We start from the raw sequence: 20,634 nt of genomic DNA, 5'->3' as shown, positions 1-20,634 counted from the left end.
GGCTTGTGGGCGTTTGTGTGGAAAAGAGTTCATAAAAAGTAAAGTAGCAGGGTTTTTGTTTTGTTTTTGATATATTTTATCATCTGACTTTGTTGTTGTGGGTGTTAGGGTTCAGCTAGTGATCATGCTATCTTGTGACTAGTTTCAAACACATTGAGCACTTTTATTTATGACGTTGTTTTATAAATATTGTACAGTTCAACCAATGCTAACACGTCATGCCATGCAACTTATATTCAGGTGAGACTTACTTGTCAATTTTTCCGTCTGCAGAGAGGAAAAAAAAAGCTTTTTACATGAATCGTCTTCTGATTGTGCAGGGGTTATGAGCCACACACACACACACACACACTGGGGGCTGTGGTTAAAGTGTGAGTGTTAGCGTTAGCAGAGCGTGGAGCCTCCAGGTCTTCGTCTGCGTGTTCACGTGTTCTCATTTATTGATCCTGCAGCAGCAGCAGCGTCTGCATCCACCCTCCCGGGGGACGCCACTGTGCACGCTGCTCGTTCACTTTCACACACACACACACACACACACTCACGGGGTGCGATGAAGCGTGCAGGCCGTGACAGCTGTAGCTACCAGCCGATGAAATGTAGACACTTTATCACTCCTGGGAAAAGGACGGAGAGGGAGGGAGAGTAAAGGTGGGATCTGAATCCTGCACAGGAAACATTGGGCAACATGTATCCCCCTGAATAAATAAATATAAGCACTAAGCACTAAAAACTAAAAACATGCAACAAAATGACCACAAACACTTACAAAATGTCAACAAATGACAGAAAAATTTACAAAAATGACTCAAAAACTCTGCAGAGTCAAAAACATACAAAATGATAATGAAATGAAACTAAAAGACAAAATCTCACTGAAACACACAAATTGTAAAGGCAATGACAGAGAAATTCACAAGGCAATAAAAAAAACCACATTAAATAACAGAAGAATACAAAAAACAACAACAATAATACACAAAACGACAAACACTAATAAAAGAACAACAAAAAACATATGTAATGTGAATGAAAAGACAACTAAAAAAAACCCACACAAAAAAACACTTAAAACGCACAAAATGTCAACAAATTACCAGAAAAATATGCAAAATGTCAACAAATGACAGAAATATACACAAAACTCAAGCATAGAGTAACAAAAACAACACACAAAATGTCAACAAATTGCCAGAAAAAAATCTATTTGACCCCTGAAACAAACACAATTTCAAGACAATGACAGAGAAATTGACCCAAAAAACAAACAAACGACAGAAAAAATACAAAAAGCAACAAAAAATAAAAATACAAAATGACTTTAAAACATACATGTCAATGAAATGATGTAAAAAAAACTAAAAACACACAAAATGTCAACAAATTGCCAGAAAAATATGCAATATGACCCGTAAAACATAGAAAATTTTAAGACAATGACAGAGAAATTCACAAAACACACAACAAAAAAAAACCACACACATTAAATGACAGAAGAATACAAAAAACAACAACAAAAACATACAAAATGTGATGGAAAAGACGTTGGTGTTAATAAGAATCATGTGAGAATAAGAAACAAAGACTGTAATGTAAAAAACTTCGTCTTTCATTGACTTTCCTTTAGTTCTGTGTGACTTTATTCCTCATGTGACGTGACGTTCTTCTTCTGGTTTCTATCTGCTATGTGGGAATTCTCCACATGGTGGCGCTGAAGCAGTAACTGCGCATCAGAGCCATCCCCAAACAGCATTATATAAAAAACAAACTCAATAACAGCAATATTCATCAACTTATGTTTGAATAGGAGCAAAAGTTTGAGTTTTTAAAAAAAAAGATTTCTTTAACATAGACAGTGAACTTAGACTTTAACACCGTGAACAGAAATGCATCTTCTGAAGAATAATTGCGCAACAGAAGAAGAATCAAGTCACATGACTCGAGCTCCAAAAAATAACTTGTGTTTTTGTAACGTACATATGACGGAGACCACAGTGTAAGATTGTGAAAAGACACCCGAAAATGACATTTACAAATATATATACAAATCCTTCGCTTTACAATAAAATGTGTATGTGCATGCGTGCGTTTGAAAAAATAAAAAATAAAAATATTATTAATAACAATAACAGATAATTAACAGAAAGGAAAAAGCAGATAAAAATAAACAAATGAACCGTGAAAGGTCTACACACATAAATGTAATAAAATTACAAACTCCCCCCAGACCTCCTCCACTCCTTTTTTATAATAATAATATCATTTTTAAAAGAACAACAAATAAATCCATGTGTATTTTGTACAGTAACTGTGTTTTATGGCACTTAAAATATTTGTATATTATGTACATTATATTGAGAATTTGGGAAAACTTTCTTTTACATTCCTGAGCAGTTGATTGTAAATCACGTCACTATCAGCGTCCGTGCACAACGTCTGCAGCCAATCACAGCCTGTGGCCATCAATCATCACCGTGAATAACAATGGTTTCTAACCTTGGTTTGTGTCACAGGAGAGACGGTGCTGATTATCAGATTATCACCAGGATAACGAGGGGGGGGGGGGGGGGGGTGCGAGTCAGGGACAGGTTGTGTGTTTAGGGGTGAATGCAGACTTAAGGAGGAGGCTCATTAGCTCATTAGGCTAATGGCTCTGTAACAGCTCAATCTGGGATGATTAGGCACTTTATTTATTTTGGATGAAATGAAAAACCAGCCTTTCAAAATAAAGGTTCCATTCAGTCTCAAAAGTAAGAATGCCTGACAGTCAACATGCAGCCCCCAAATTAAACAAACAAAACTACTCAAAAATACATGACACTACATAAATATACACAAGTAGGACTTTAAATGAACACCCGCCAAATGCAGGTCAAAATAAACTTTGTAGCGTTACTACCTTTTTGTCTGGTGAAGAATGAAATAAGTCTGTGTTTCATTCGTTCATTTGTTTTTCATTTTCATATTCCTTTTTTTTTTGGGGAAAAAAACTATACTGTTTTCCTTTTATTTTTCATTGTCAAAAGAATTCCTTGATAAACTATTCAAAACAATGCAATTAAACTAAAAATAAATCTTGAATGAAATAAATAAAGGAATATTACATATGAAGAAGAAGCCTATTAATTTAAATTCTGGTTCTATAATAAACAATGCAAAACTACATAATAGTTCTTTTTAACAGCAACAGCAATACACAAAGTAAACAGTGGAAATACACAAAATAAAAAAACAGAAAATAAAAAAAACACAAAAACAATTGAAACTGCAGAAAAATAACTAAGAATACAGAAAATAACTTTCAAAACACACAAAACAGTTACAAAATTAACAGAAAAGTCGATTAACATAAAAACACAAAAAAACACAACATTTTAGTTGTTTCCTGTGCGAATGCTCATATTGACAAACCCTAACCCAGTTTAGTCTAATTACTATTAACGCTATACTAGTCTACTACTACTAATATCGTTTGTTCTCAGCACTTTATTTGTTTTCTTCTTCTCCACATTCCACCGTCGAGGCCAATTCACCATTTCTTTCCTTGAGCTTCACCTCAACACATAAAACACATTAATCTGCCATGTTTCCACACATCTCCTCTCACCTCGGGGCTTGATTTCAGGGTCAGAGACGCAGGGCCACCAACCTCCTATTTCCTCCCACATTTCATTTCATTTCATCGCTCGGCCTTCCTCAGAGCCCTAATGTGTTACAGGTGACTGTAAAAGTCAGGAAATGAAGCTGCAAATAGCTAGTTGTGCGACATTGGAATGCTAGCTGCTAAGTTAACAAGCTAACAGGCTTTAAAAAACAAAAAAGAAAAACCAGTAGATTCTGTGGATGCGTCCTCCGGTTTGTGCACAGCACACACTGGTGTGATGTGAGACGATGGTATAAAGGATTCATTCATCTGAGCCGTCACAGAGGCTGGGATTCATCCATTACTGGGAATAAATGAAGGAAGGAAGGAAGTAATTAATCAATGAATCAATGAATGAAGGAAGGAAGGAAGGTATACTGTCCGCCCCTATAATGATAATAAATATACATTTATATTTGAGTTTTGATCAGGTGATAACGTCTGATTCCGATCAAGTCTGAAACCATGTGATCAGATCAAGACATCCTTAATTTCCACCATATTTCTCACTGTAAAACAGTTGAACAAATGTTAGCTTTAGCCAGTTAGCAAACAACTCGGCGTTGAATTAGGCGTGATTTCAGCGCGTTTGTGTATAATAATGAAATGAATGACAATAGTTTACTCTATTAATCATACTAAGCATGTTTGGCATGAATTTCAGGAAGTTTAATAGCTTGCAACAAGACGACTACAAGTATACACAAAAATAAGAGAAAAATACACAAAACAACAGCAAACACACAAAGATGACTGGCTGCAGAGGGTTTGTCCTTCTTGGTAAGAAGAGCTTTGATTGGTTCCCTGATGTAAACATGGATGTTGGGAGGACAGAGGCTGACGCTGCACACACACTGTCTATAAATAGCCTGTGTGTGCGTGTGCGTTTTAAAGCTAATTGTCGTTTGCTCCTCATTGATGGAGGCGGAGCCAGAGCTGAGCTCACACACACTGATCTACGGCTTTAATCTCATTAGCGTCCATTAGGCCGGACGTCTTCCACTGATCCTTCAGATGTGTGGTCACATGACCAAATGGAGTCTCTCTCACACACACACACACACACACACACACACACACTGACTGTGCTCTTTGTTGTTAGCGGGCTGTCTCCATCACTGACCATGTCCCTCTTGTGTTGTTTCTCCCTCAGAGATTATGGCTCCAAGCGTAAGTCGGGTAAGTTTACCTGTTTTTACCTTTTTTTTACACCACCAGTAATGCACAGTAACTAAGTAAAAGTACTTCATTACTTACAACTACTTGAGTTTGTACTGCACTACTGTAGGGACGCTGATGTTCTGTTTATTTATTTATTTCTTTATTTGACAGTGACATTGCACAGAGCAGAGATAGCTACAAGCTAACGTTCATGTGTATTTCCTGAGCAGAGCAGGTTTATACAGTAGACAATGAGCATTCTTATTAGAAGTCCATTCACAATATAAAAAATAGATGAAGCACTGGCAAAAAGATCACCTCGACAAACATTCAGTGCAATATTTACAGTATTTACAATTGCAATTACAGTTTTTGCTAATGATCACAAGTCTGACCCTTTTTTAACCACTTCCTTAGGTTAAGTTTAAACTATTGCAAGGTTCTACTCTCTAGAACAGTTCATAACAACGGGTTCTACATCCTGCAGCGTTCAGAGACGTAATTCTGTCCAAATGTAGAGGAGTTAGATACTTGAAAGGTCAACATACACACACACACACACACACACACAAATATACAAAGTTACTCCAAAAACATACCAAAGTATAGAACAATACACTAAATGAGTCAAAAAGCACAGAAAATGTCTACTACTGTTGATAATTTATATCTATACATTTCAGATGACTGTGTAAAACTTTCTTGCTAACGTGGCTTGTTTTGTAGCTTATGTCGTTTTGAAACATGTTACTTCTTTCGTAGCTTATATTGCTCATTTTTTTTAGCTTTAATCGCTCGTTTTCGCAGCTCTTTTCATTGACAGAACAAAGTCTAGCAGGAAAAATGATCTAAAATCCCACTATGTGATGATATTATAGCCGTAGTAAGTGTTTAGCTCACACTGTTTACAGAGTTTACAGCGATAGAGGAAACCAATCAGCAGCTGTGAGGGTTTACACATCATTCACCACCACTAACTCAAACAAATCTGTTTCCCACTTTCAAGCTTGGGCTCCCTTTTTAAAACACAGAAATCTGTCATCATTTCAAAGCTCTTTAGGGCAAATAATCCAAACTCCACCAAAACGCTGCACGGTTTGTGTTTCGTAACGAGTGGAAACAAACTGGAGGGGAATTCCTGATTCTGGATCTGAACATGTGGAGCATGTGGAAAAATATTATTAACCAGAATAGTTTATTATTATGGTCATAAGGTTAATATTTCATGTAAAATATTACATAATAAGCTATGTTTCTATACTGTCACTGATAATTAAAGTAATGAACACTATTATTTTCATTACTGTGTAAAGAGGATGTGTTAATGTCACATATTTAACGGTATTTATCTTATCTAATGAGTCTTATAGTGGAGTACAGTCTAATACAGTGGTTCCCAAACTGGGGGGCGGGGTGATGATGTCATGACAGCGGGGGCGCGATCCTTGAGCATTCTTTGCACTTTATTAATAAAAAAGCTTTATTATTGTTCTAAAATGATTAGTTAGCAATGTAAACAATGAGTCTGACAGAGATTTAGATCATTTTTATCATTGATTCTTTGGAAAAAAAATGGAAACGTGGTCTCCAAGGTAGAAATGCTGAGTTAGCTGCTAAAGCTAATGCTGCTAAAGCTAATGCTGCACATGAGCTAAAAATGCAGGTTTTTTCTGCTTTTCAACAGTGATCAATCAGCTAAACAGTGCTGATTGACTTATATTATCGTGCAAATAGAAACAAACGCGTGGAGCTTTAACTCTGATCAGGTTCAGGAAGGCAGTGGGTTTGTTGGTTTATTACCAGTATTACATCATCCTGCTCCAAACTCACACCTCTGTCTGTTGGATCTGATCACTGGTTAGCTGTGTGTGTGTAGATGTTGTGTAGATGTTGTGTAGAGACTGAATAATCTTTCTCTGCTTCTCTCTGTCTACAGTGTGGATGTACGGCTTTACAGACAGCCCGAGGAAAGAGGCCTCAGGTAGCCGTGTGTGTGTCTGTGTGTGTGCGTGTGTGCGCGCGCCTGCGTGTGTGTGTGTCTGCATCTGCGTGTGCGTGTCTGTGTGTGCTTGCGTGCATGTGTGTGTGTGTCTGCGTGTGCGTGTATGGGGGGTGGATCCATTCTAAATTCATGCACACCAGTCTATTGAACTCGTACCCTGCGCCTGCACGTCTATACGTCTGATCTACATTTTCCATAGACTTAGAATGGGTAGACGGGCAAAATGCACAAGTTAACACGTCTGCATGTGTGATTGCAGACCTGTTAACGTGTACGTTACCGTTTACGTGACATGTAAACACTTAGAAAAAAAGATTAGGCTCCTAGGCGTGTACACACGTGTGCAGCTGTGTATGTGTGTTGAGTGTATAACGGATCATCATTTCACCATTTAGTCCAGATTGTTGCTGTGATTGAACAGGATACAACACTCAACACACACACACACTTATTGACGTGCACGCGTGTGTACGCCTGCACGTCACCTAATATTTTTTAAGTGTTTACATGTCACACAGACGGTGCCACTACACCTAACTACTGACATTAGGTAAGTTTAGTGAAAGTTAGACAGGCACGTGTGTGTGTGTGTCTCTGTGTGTGTGTGTGTGTGTGTGTGTGTGTCTCTGTGTGTGTGTGTCAGAAATGCATTGTTCTCTCTTCAGACTTTAATCATGTTCCCTCGTCCTCACCATTGATTTTTGTCTGCATGTGTTAACCCTCCATCAGAATTTTATATCAGGGGTTCTCAACCTTGGCGTCAGGACCACATTTGCGGTTGTGAGACACCAGATACCAGATTAATTTTAATTTCAGCCCATTTTTGCTTATTTTCACCCTTTTCTGCAACTCCACCAAACTCACCATATTTTAACCTATTTTCATCACTTTTTCTTGTCATATTTTTGCTCCTTTTAATGTATTTTTGCTACATTTCTCCCATTTCTGTCACTTCTACATCAAATTTCAATGACTTTTCTGGACATTTTGGACCATTTTCAACACATGTTTAGCTCTTATAAACCCTTTCTACCACTTTTCCACCTAATGTCACATATGTTGACCCATTATTGTCACTTTTACCCTTTTTTCACCATAATTCATGCTTATATTTTCCCAATTGAAACACAATTTTACCCCAACCCCCACACCCACTTTTAAGCCAATATTGACACTTTTAAACCCTTTTTCCACTTGTTCTGTTTGTTTTTGGCCACTGCAAGCATTTTATGCCAATGTTTTGGTACTTTTATGAACAATTGGCAAATTTTGACAAATTTCTGTGATTTTTAAAAAATCCCATTTCACCACCTTTTCCACCATTTTTGGTCCCTTCTCCTCTGTGTGTGTGTGTGTGTATGTGTGTATGTGTGTATGTGTGTGTGTGTGTGTGTGTGTGTGTGTGTGTGTGTGTGTGTGTGTGTGTTTCTGGCTATATGCAGACTGTTATCAGGAGGAGAAGAACAAGAGTGTCAGTAGAACAAATAAACACACACATTCAACGTGTGTGTGTGTGTGTGCACGCTTCTCTCTCCACACTCCCTCCGTTCATATGTTTCTATTTAAGGCAGCAGCCCTACTACCATTGGTCCCCCCCCTCCCACTCCCCCTCCCTCTCCCTGACTCCCCGTCCAACCATTGGCTCCCGGGGCGTCAGAGGGGAGGTCTTTCCTCTCAAATGTTGTGTTGATTTTCCACTGGTCCACAGGCTTCTCTCCCTCCTCTGAGGTCAGAGGTCGTCTCACCTACATGGCCTCCCGTTGGGCGCCATGCGGCCATGTGTTTGATTGGTCGGGGGGCGGGCTGATGTGGCTCACTGCCTGTTTGTCCTTCCCCTCAGGGGGGGACGGCGTGGAGCCCATGGTGCTGGAGCAGTACGTGGCCGTGGCAGAGTACGAGCGTCAGGAGAACTCTGAGATCAGTCTGAAGGCTGGGGAGACGGTGGACGTGATCGAGAAGAGCGAGAGCGGTGAGTAGAGAGTAGTCCACATGTTGCACACTCACTCACGCTCTGCATCCAGCTCTGGTTCTGAGATCCACAGTTATCTCTACAGTGACCATATTTTGGCCCTTGGGTTGACCTCTTCATACTGAAAAAGTACTCAACATTTTCTAACTTATTGTCCATAAGGTTTAAATGTATTTCTCTCTTTATAACAAAGGCTGAAAAACATCCTAAATCAGTGGTGACTCAAGTCAATCACCTTGTCAACAATCTATCTTTGAAACATCTCACATAAACCTTCTTAAAATCTGTCAATCATTGAAACAATGAGAAATATCTCCTCCTAGAAAGTCAAAGCATACAGAACAGAAATAATCATTAAATATACACTTTCACTTTTCACTTAAATTCAGTTATTTGGCTCTTTTAATCTCTCTCTTTTTCTTAATGACATGACCTTGTAGAGAGAAACTCTTTAGCTTTCAGAAACTGGTGGAATTTCTCAAACAGAGCAAATATTGGTAGAGTTACGACCTTTTGAATTAACGTGTTCCTCTAGATGCGTTCAGGGTTCCTGGGAAACCCGAACAATTTCATTAATTTGTAAAATATGCCCGGATAAGACGTGAAAAGTGGACGTGTCCAAATGATCACCCTATGACATCACCAGAACTGTGTCTCAGTGTGGAAACTGAGATGTTTGAGGAATGTTCTCACTGCTGGAGGAGGTGATTAACAGGATCTTTCTCTGTGACGTTGCTTTGTTTTTCCTTTTCTGACAGCGATTCATCCCCAGGAGAAAAATCAGTCAGTTGTTTTTTTAAAAGCAGTCGTTACTCATTAGTTCCCACGCTCTGTGCGTCACTCATGCTTCTGTTACACGTCACGTTTCTGCTTCTTTAGTGTCAGGGCCAATGTGTCCATACAGGTGAACGAGGCAATAGCCTAGAACAGAGGTAAACCACTCACATCATAGCAGGGCCACAAAAATGTGTTTGATCAGAGGGTCACATGATCAACATTCATGTCAGCGTTAGAATAATGAGTGATCTGAGCATTAATACAGTTTTTCTATCATTCTGTGTACGTTTGTTGTTGTCTTCCTCGTTGTGAGGCTTTTTGTGCATTTCTGTAGTTCTTTTGTGTATTTTTTCATGTAAAATAGATGTTTTTTGGAGTCATATTGTACATTTTTGTGTGTTATTTTTGTGTCGTTTGGAGTAATTTTTGTGTATTTCTGTTGTCGTTTTGCTTGTTTACTCGTATTGTGGGTTTGAGGAGTATTTCTTTTTGTGTTTTTCTTGTCTTTTTCACTTGTGTTGTAATTTTCTTTAATTCTGTATATTTTGTGTATTAACGTTGTTGTTTTGTTCATTTTTAAGCTTAATTTTTATTTATTTCAGCCAACTCAGTACAGTAAGAAAGTTTCTCTACTACATAACCATCTGTGAATCTGTAAACTTCAGGTGAAATAAAAATAAAAATGATGCAGACAAAAACAAAGAAGCAACATAATATAGCAATACATAAAATAACAATAACAAAATGGCAAACACCCAAGAGGTTAAACCAGAACATATTACAAAATAATAAAAATGTTAGCAATGGATAATATTGTAGTTAGTCTTTAAGACTCATACAGTACAGTACATGTATACATGTCTACTGTATATCAATAACATATAAAAATTCCCTATATCCTCTCCATCCAAAACTGGTACATAGTCAGTTTCCAGGTTTACAGGTACAGTACAGACACATTACCAACTACAGCTGAAAAACAGGCAATGACAGAGTATTTTTTTGTGTTTTTCTCTTGTCTTTTACTGGATTTTCCTGTAATTTTGTATATCTTTGTATTTTACAATGTATTCTTGTATTTTTCTGTCATTTTGTATGTTTTCTTTGGGGGCCACATAAAGTTAGATCGAGGGCTGCATGTGGGCCCCGGGCCGCCAGTTGCCTATGTCTGGCCTAGAGCGCGGCAAGGGCGGCAAAGCAGTCCTCCCGCCCCCAGCTCTCAAGAGCCAATGGCAGCCTGACCTACTGACATGAAGTTTGTGTGCCTGAAACAAGAAGAACAAACTTTCCAAAGATATAATGCAGCCTCAGAGGCAAACGTTGCAGGAAACATGTTTAAATTACCAAGAAGACAAAACATTTAAAGGACTACAAAAGCAGAGGGATTCGTTATTATTAATCGATATATTGATTTGTAACGATGAAGGTGCGCTGTAAACACTTGGAAGTTAAGCTTTAATTGCTTATTATTAATATGTAATATTGCTGATTATATGTGTCTGAGAATCAGAATCAGATGTACTTTATTTATTTATGTTATGTTTATGTTCTGGGCAGTAACCTTGATGAGCGGCCATATTGGAGGCACTCAGAGTTAAACAATGGATAAATGTTCTGGAGCTCTTGCTCAGGCCGCACCACCCAACAGGAGAAGAATTTTCCTCTTAGCGCGTCTCTCCCATTGACTTTGTGTGGAATTCTGTTCACGCAAACATTTTGTGACGCATCCGGTGTGAACGCAGCATTAAGCTGAGTTTATGCTTCTGATCAGTACTTTGGATTCTTTGGAGACGTCAGATCTCGACTGAGGGTCCAACGTGTTGGTGTTGGACCGTTTCCAGATAACCGTGCGCTGACCGCAGTGTTTTCTGACAGCATCCTGTTACAGCCGAGTTGTTTTGGCGATAACAGGGTTTTGGTGCATCACTATAATTTTCATGATATGAAAATGCAGTTAAAATGCAGCATATTGCGTATTGCACAGCACACTTTGTTGCTGTTGCTGTTTAGAGCTGAGTTCATTTACTGGAGCTACTTCAGTGATGACGATGATGATGATGATGATGATGATGATGATGAAATCACTCGGCGTCGTTGCCAAGACGAACAATTCCAAGAAGCTCCTTTTTTTCTTTCCTGCTTCCAAGACTTTGCTACATGCTCTTCCTGCTATTTTCTTACTTTTCCTCCACATTCCTGTCTTTTTATCCATAGAAATCCATGTTTTTCCTCTCGTTTCATCACAGATGCTCTGGTATCAGATACATCAGTGATTCTCTAACTTTCTCTTATTCCTGAATCCAAGCCCCTCCTTTTTCCAACTACAACATTTTGCTCAGAAAACTATTTTTTAACAACTATAGATCATAATGATGGAATGAACGAGTGATAACACATTTTAAAGCAGGAGGAGGAGTTTCCGCTTTATGACGTCACAATGTGAGAAAAATCCAACTGGCCCATTTGAAGTTGACTTTTTACAAAATGTGGACAAACATGGGAGGGAGGAAACAGAACTTTTTCAACTTTGACCCTCTCAATGAGGCTAAGGGGATGTACAGTATATCACTGTAGCAAAACTATTAGAAAGATAATTTTTCATAAAACTGCCCCTTTAAAGCATGTTACACATATTATGTTTATCTTTTTTAAACCTGAGACGTGTCTTTTATTACTAAGTAGAAATATGAAAGTTAGATAGTAATAAAAGCTGTCAAGACTGTGACAGGCTCCCTTTTATAGATCATAGAAGAAGAGTTTAAAAGTGACCATTCACTGGATGTGGATCTGAAACCATGAAGGTTGAAAGCAGTGAAGTTTCTCCTTTTGGTCAGAACTGGTATTTAGAAGTTGGTTTTTCTTCAGCCAGTGAAAGCTTGAGCGTGGGCGGCGTTAACTGCTCTTTTATGGACGCCTCGGGGGCAAGAGGCTGACTTTATACTTTTGTTTGACTCACAATGTTTCATTTTCCATGGTTTCCTCACCATCTGCTGTCTAATAAAGCAGAAAAGACTGGATGTGTGTCTTCTCGTGGATGTTTTTCCTCTCACCGTCATGTTGGAAAAGTCGTGGCGAGCATTGTTTCTTCCTCTCCTGATTCGACATTCATTGTTTGACTCTGGGCTGCAGATTACTAGTGTTTGTTTTGATAGAGCTTGGTGGTTTTTGTCTTTTTTTGTAGTTTAGTGGTGGAACGCTTTGTGTGATGGCTTCTGATTTTTTGTGATTGCTTAAAATGGTTGGAAAAAAACTGAATTTACATTTTGAAAATGAAAATGCAATTTCAGCCGTTTCTTAATTTGTTTTTTTAGTAATCAGGCTCCAACGTGACACAGAAATGTTTTGGGACAATATTGCACATTTACAAGCTATTTTTCGACAGAAAACGGGTGATTGAATGTCCACAAAAGTGTAACAAATGGACAAATACGTCCAATTCCATTTAAAATTTCTCGCTACATGTTATGGTTCAACTTGTGATCATTTTATCCTGTGACTGGAAATGAACGCAGAGCTTCATCTAATGTGTGTTGTTCAGATTATTAAGACTACATTGAAATGTGAAAAAGGCTCTTGGTTTATCTGATGGTGTATTAACTGAACTGGTTATCAGTATACCTGGTGACACGTCACAGCCGAAGCATCTACAATCTAATGGCTGTGCGTAATTTCGTGCAAAACTTGAGGTTGATTCTCAAGTTGGTGGTAATTAAACATTTTGGGATCATATCACACATTTCCATAGGATTTTTCCTGTTGAACATGGCTGAGAGTTAGCAGTTAGCGGCTAGCGGCTAACAGTGCTGTAATCTTGTGTGATTTCAGCGTAACCCTCCTGTTTATGTAAATCATCTGAAGCATATAAAATATAATATTAATTAATTGAAGAGTTACAAGGTGGTTCCTAAATGTGATCCCGGACAAGCCCCCAAATATATTACGGCCCTCACCACAGGATTCTGCAACAGCTGAAGGACACACCATACAACAAATATGAGTGTTTCAAATTGAGTATTTTAAAGATATATTTTTTTAAAAAAACAAACGGAAGTAGAGCCTCTGATTTTCTGTTCTATGAATCTGTGATAACCACATTTATTTATTCAGCTGAATAAAATCCACTGTTAACCAGGAAGTTTACTAATATTATAGTTATCTTGAAGATGGAAATCCTGGTTTTAATCACAAATAAAATGGGTTAAAAGTGACCAAAAATGGTGGAAAAGGTGGTGAAATGGGATTTTAAAAACCACAGAAATTGCTTAAAAGTTGCAAATTAAACTGGGCAAAAACTGAGAGGAAAAGTGGTCAAAAGGCTTCAAAGTGTGAATATTGGAACAATTAGTTTAAACTTGTAGATAATAGGCATGACAAATGGCAAATGTGGGTAAATTGTCAAAAATAATCAGTAAATATGTTGAAAAGAGGTTAAAAGTGACAATAATGGGTCAAAATATGTGACATTAGGTGTAAAAGTGGTAGAAATGGTTTATAAGTGCTGAACATGTCTGGAAAGTGGAAAAATGTGTAGAAAATACATTTAAATGTGATGTTGAAGTGTCAGAAATGAGAGTAATGTAGCAAAAATATATTAAAAGGAGCAAAATATAGCAATAAAAAGTGATGAAAATAGGTTAAAATATGGTGAGTTTGGTGTAGTTGCAGAAAAATGGTAAAAATAAACAAAAATGGGCTCAAATTGTTCAGAAAATATTCTTAGTTTTTTGAAGGTATCAGGTGACCCCCCTCACAGTGTCTCCATACCTCAATGGGGTCCTGACCCCAAGGTTGAGAACCCCGGATCCTGATGACATTACTGGATATTAAACTTCCTGAAATCGTTACAAACATGCTAAACAAGGTTAATAGAGTCAATGACTGTTAATAATATAATAATTTATATGCTTCAGATGATGTGCGTGAACAGAAGGGTCAACATTGTGGTGGGAGTGGTGATATATTTGGGGGCTTGTCCGGGATCACTTTGAGGAACTACCCTGTAACATGGGAGACACACTCAATTTACGGTCATGTTTAAACTAATAATTAATACAGACAGAGTACAGCTGTGTGCAAAATAAAAGGTTCCCTAAAACCAAAGGAGCAGAACTAAAACAATTAAACCAAACTGATGCATTTTAGTTTAGTAGAGGTTTTTTAGTACCTTTTTTCACTCGGTACATTCATCTGTTCAGTTGTTTCTGTTAATTCCCCTTGTTCGGCATGTGTGATATCATTTATTAAATACATTTTTTGAGCATCTGAGTTTCCAAAAGTCGCTGCAACGAGTATAAACTGCATGTGATGCATTTCAGCCCTGAAGAGTCAAGAGATGCAAAATAGAGTAGAAACGTCCTTGAAAAAAGGTTTAATTTAACATCTGAAGCTAGATATACAACAGCTAGATCCCTTTTGTCAGCGTTGAGTGTTTGTTATGCGTGTAAAGAATTGGTGAATGTGTTTTTTCCGTCTGTTCTTCCTCTGTGGGAAGATAAGACTGTGCTGCATTCAGGCACTCGCTCTATGGGAATCTGTTCCTAATTAGGAGCTGAAAGAGAACGAGGCGAAGTGACAGTCCCCTAATGTTTCTAAAGTGCTGAGTCATCAAACCCAACGACCAGCGTCCTGCTGCTACTGAAGGAGAGACAGAGAGGAGATGGTTGTAACTGTGCGGGAATCAGAGTGAAATACTAACGTGTTGATTTTTCTCTGCCTCTCATCTTCTCTTTATGAAATATTCAGTATTATTTCAACATGTTAGCTTTTATCCTCCATACAAGTGTTAAATCTTACCAGAAGTAAATCGGTGGCCCTTTGTGGTTTGATGACAGTACTTTTGACTCGGTCTCGTCTTTTTATAAGGTGGTTAGCATTAGCATTAGTGCTAGCTCTTAGCCCAGTCTTATGTTTCGGCAGGTTACAATACTTTCCCATATCAGCATCAGTTCACACATTTCTGTTTCATCACCGTACCCTCATCAGACTGATTACAGCAGTGGTTTTCAACCATGCGGTCGTGACCCCACGTGGGGTTGCCTGAAATGTCTAGTAATTGTTGAGCGAAAAAAATAACTGATGAAAATTATGTTTTACATTTTTTTCTAAATAATATTATTTTTCAAATGAAAACACCACACAATGTCAAACAACTGTATACTATATACATTACCTTTCTCAAATCTCTCAAAGCCAATTTAGCCCCGCCTACCAATCGATTGTTGTTAACAAAAAAATAATTACATTGTTTAAAACCTCCACTAGCAAGAGCTTGGTATAGACGTGTATTACAATTATATACTGAATTATTGATATAGATCATAATGAAATATAACCTACACATGTAGAAGTGTAGTACTGAGCATTACTGGGTGCTGCTTATAAAAGTTCATTAAAACCAGTATAAACCAGTGTTTGTCATTTACTGTTTAAACTTCATGAGCAGGTCAGACGTTGACTGGTGACTAGTTTAACTAATGAGAACAACCAGGGAACAATCAGACTCAGTCACTGGTTTAACTGGAGAAGGAAACTCCTCCACACTATTTGTCTTCTTCAACAAACGGAACGAGAACAAGTTTGTGTTTGTCGTGGAAACATTGTTCTACCACACCCTGAATAATCACGGACGGTCAGTGAACGCATCATCTCACTCAGTCCATGAGTAACGTTTCTCCATCTGGAGACGTCCTCACTACAGATTCTCCTCCTACGACCCAACTGCACCACCTTTACACATCTGTTTCACCATCTGTGTGTGTGTGTGTGTGTGAGACAAAAAAAACTACCTCAAACTTCTCTTACTTATCTATCTATCTATAATATATATTTATCTATCTATCTATATATACATCTATCTATCTATATATACATCTATCTATCTATCTATCTATAATATATATTTATCTATCTATCTATATATACATCTATCTATCTATCTATCTGTGTATCTATCTATACATCTATACATCTATCTATCTATCTGTGTATCTATCTATCTATCTATCTATCTATACATCTATCTATCTATCTATCTATCTATCTGTGTATCTATCTATCTATCTATCTATACATCTATCTATCTATCTATCTATACATCTATCTATCTATCTATCTATCTGTGTATCTATCTATACATCTATCTATCTATCTATCTATCTATCTGTGTATCTATCTATACATCTATACATCTATTTATCTATCTATATATACATCTATCTATCTATCTATCTATCTGTCTATCTATCTATCTGTGTATCTATCTATCTATCTATACATCTATTTATACATCCGTTGTTTAGACCCTCAGCACGTCACTGATTTCTAGTAAATACTGTTTTAAAAAGGCAGGAAGTCGTTCAGAGGCATGCTGGGAAAGAATCTGAGTTATATTTCAACACTTCTCTTTTTAGATAATTTACTGGATACTGGAACTTATTCTGACATGCTGATGTGCGCGTGCGTGCGTGCGTTCGAGGCTGAGTTTCCACACGTGCTAAAATAAGTCTTGGATGGGTTGAATCATCTCGACCACATCACACACTGACCTCACTGCAGGAGAAGTTAAAGATTCCACGTTTGATGGAGGAGGAATATCAGAGCAAATGAATCCTAGTGTTTTAACCGCAGTGTGAACGCACTCTTTAGCCTGATGTATGTTTCTGCGTCAGGTCGACGCCGTAGCCGCACGTAGCTCTCTACCTAGACGTAGACCCCCACGCCGTAACCTGACGTGCTCCTCCCAGAAATCCTGACTAGACGTCGAGGCGACGCAGAATGTAAGCGCTGTGATTGGTCCGCTCCAAGCCTCAGCCCCGGTCACTGCCTTTTCCAGTCAACACCGCCATGTTTTAGCTTTTAGCGTAGCGACACCAGAGTTGTTTCTACAGTGGACTGAGTCACAGAGAGAATCGAGACAGACTAAAAGTACCAGAGTTTTATTATTTCCTTTCATGGTTGCAACACGTGTGAAACACCGGCAAACAGTCAATCACAGATAAAAGGTGTGTGTTTACTGTTATTATCACTACTACTGCCCCGTCTGTGTACCTACTGTTTAAACGTCACTCCACGCGCTAATAAGGGGTGCAAACCCCAGAGAATCAGGACTGCGTGTCTTCTGCGCGTCACAATGTGCCCTCAATCTATTTAGCACGTTTCCCTCTGAATATGTAAAGTAGGTGGGTCTCATAAGGGGCGCAAAAAAATGGGAGGAAGAAATGCAAATAAATGAATGCAGTGGGTGCAATACTATTAATCAAAACCAGAACTGTTTGTAGTGATTGTTTTAGCACCAGAAAATAGTACGATTGACAAGCAGGTGCAAACACACACACAGAGATCAACTGCAGTAAAACACAGCGGAGATGAAAAACATGCTCCAGTTAACCTTTCCAGTATGAGAAAATAACTGAAATAAAACAATAATCAATATTTAACAGCCACTGAATAAGAAAATGTGTGTGAGGGAGAGAAAAAGCTGGATTTCTGGTGTGTCTGTGGTGCAGAGAATCCATGTGCTCGCTGTGGACGCAGAACTCCAATGAGCTCCTGTGTCTTCATCTCCATGGTTTCACCGTGAAACTCTCGTGTCGCGTTGATGGCAGGAGCGTCAGACTAGAATCAGCTGAGCGTTACTCAGGAGGTCAGACCTGCTGGATGATGGTCAGTAGATCATCTTCAAATGGTGCTGATCGACTTATTGTCAGACTGTGTGTGTGTGCGTGTGTGTTATAGCTGGTGCCTCATGGCCTCTCAGCCTGTCCTTCCTCCTCTCTCCTAACACACCTGATTCACATCAGTAATCAGATGGAGAGGGAGGAGGAGCTTATAAAGGGCTGAGAGGACCAGAAGAAAGGAGGCACAACATCAGATGTGTGGGGAGAGTTCTTCTGCTCGCCACTGGAGATGTTTGTAAGCTTGTTATTTTAGTTTGGACTGGAGGTTTCTGGTAGTTCTGTAGTTTAGTGTTTTGTATGTTTTTGTAGTTTAGAGGGTGGACGCTGGGAGGACGGCCCTGTATAGGGTTGGCCCTACAGTGTCCTCCCTACTTTTGTTCAGCTTGTCCAGGGTCTCCAGTTCCTTTTAGTTTGTTCTGTTGATACTTTTAAGATTTTAATAAATACTGTTGATAAACCTTGCTTTCTGTGTTGCGTCTTGTTTGTGTTGCGGCCCCTCAAGCCTTGGTATTACATCCTAGAGTGGGTCGCGTGTGTGTCGCCCCACTTCCTGGGGCCATGGACCAGGTTACCTCTCTGCTTTACAATGGGGCGGGGCCCCCCTCACCCCCCTCACCCCCGGTGTGACTGTTGACAGTGCGCTTGATACAGTATTCTACTTTGTTTACATGTTGCCTATGTTTATATTGAAAAATAAAGTGCACGTTTTGAAGCTGTTGTTTTTACGTTAGTATCCAACAATACACACATAGTTAGGTACAGTAGATAAGTAATAATCCATAATAACACTGAAACCCTTTTTCAGTGTGTGTTCCTGTTATCTGTGCTTGTCAGTAACCAGCAGCCAATCAGAATTGTTGGCTTTACCTCCATTTCTCCCTTATGGAGGATCAGATGCTTTGAGGTTTGTTCTGACACTAAACGAGAACCTGCAACATAAAACAAAGGGTTAATAACGTGACTCCACTTGGTTTTTATTTAAACAGAAAGCAGTAAAGTTGACCTCAATCATTATAAGTGGAGTTTATCCTTTATTAGCTTTATTTGTATTTAATGCCCGTTTTGTATGAAAACCTTTCCCAGCGCTGTGACATCCTGATGGTTTCTCTCTTCTCTCTACAGGCTGGTGGTTCGTCAGCACAGCAGAGGAACAGGGTTGGGTACCAGCCACGTACCTGGACTCCCAGAACGGAACCAGAGATGATCTGGACCTGGACACGTCTAGGACTGGAGAAGGTTTGTACAGAACCCTCAAAGTCAGGAAATGTCAGATTATGTTAAGATTGAGTGATTTTAGTTAAATTATCAGCTGCTTTGTAGAACACGATCAATGGAGAGGCAAACTACTATAAGATATAAATATACTGTATATATATAATAAAATACAAGATCTTCATTTATTTGTCCAATAAAGATTCAAATCAACTTTTTTTGGATTGAAATGCAGTTAATGTTTTTCTATTTTAAAAAAGTCAGATTTTTAGTTATGAGATATATAGAAAAAACAATGTTTTTAACAAGTGTTGCTGACTAATGATGGGCGATGATGTGCTTTAGGGTCATTCATACCATTTTAACAAAATCTTCAGGACATCTCACACGCTTTAGTCTCAAATAATTACATTTAATTGTTCCATGATTATTCAATAGTGACACTGTAAATGTTTAGTTTGATCGGTTGAATACTTTTAGAGATATGGACAAGTTAGTTTTGTCCCTTTGTGTATTTGTGTTGTGGTTTTTTTTTTTTTTTCATTTTTTGTCGTTATTTTGTATATTTCTTTGTAATTGAATGCATGTTCCTGTCACTTTGTGTATTTGTGTTGTTTTGTATAATTTTTGTAATTGCATGTAGTTTTTATTTTATTTTGTTTTTGTTGTCATTTTGTGTATTTTCTGTCATTGAACGCATTTTTGTCACTTTGTGTATTTGTGTTGTTGTTTTGCATATTTTTTGTCATTACGTGTAGTTTATTTGTTTTTGTTGTCATTTTGTATATTGTCGGTCATTGAATGCATTTTTGTCACTATTTGTGTTGTTTGTATAATTATTGTAATTGCATGTAGTTTTTTGTTTTTATTTTGTTGTCATTTTGTAGATTTTTGTCATTGAATGAAATTGTTTTGTCACATTGTGTATTTGTGTTGTTTTGCATATTTGTCATCATTACATGTAGTTTATTTGGTATTTTGTGTATTTGTTTTGTTTTTTATATTTTACGTCATTGCATGTAGTAGTTTTTTTTTTTTAATTTTATGTATATTTGTTTTTCCCAATTGTGTTTATTGTGAATTTGGTCTTAAATTTGATTTCTAACAGCATTAAAAAGTCTTAAAAAGTGTTTAATTTGTCTAAAGCTGTAGGAACCCTTAATGCTTCGTGCACTTCACACACACACACTTTTTCTCT

General features: G+C 38.0%; 1 protein-coding gene across 11 annotated transcripts in view; it reads left to right on the top strand.

Annotated features, from left to right (window-relative positions):
• Window positions 1-20,634, top strand: part of sh3pxd2aa (SH3 and PX domains 2Aa) — a 70,924-nt gene that overhangs the window by 19,560 nt on the left and 30,730 nt on the right. For all 11 annotated transcript variants that reach the window (XM_028449730.1, XM_028449721.1, XM_028449713.1 and 8 more), the window contains 4 exons: window positions 4,794-4,819; window positions 6,738-6,782; window positions 8,644-8,772; window positions 19,347-19,460. In XM_028449730.1, coding sequence (XP_028305531.1) covers window positions 4,794-4,819; window positions 6,738-6,782; window positions 8,644-8,772; window positions 19,347-19,460 — 314 coding nt within the window. The remainder of the gene's footprint in view (window positions 1-4,793; window positions 4,820-6,737; window positions 6,783-8,643; window positions 8,773-19,346; window positions 19,461-20,634) is intronic.

Source organism: Gouania willdenowi, chromosome 1, assembly GCF_900634775.1.
Source record: "Gouania willdenowi chromosome 1, fGouWil2.1, whole genome shotgun sequence".
NCBI lineage: Eukaryota > Metazoa > Chordata > Actinopteri > Blenniiformes > Gobiesocidae > Gouania > Gouania willdenowi.
Note: the sequence above shows the minus strand (reverse complement) of the source record. Positions and strands in the feature narration are given on the sequence as shown.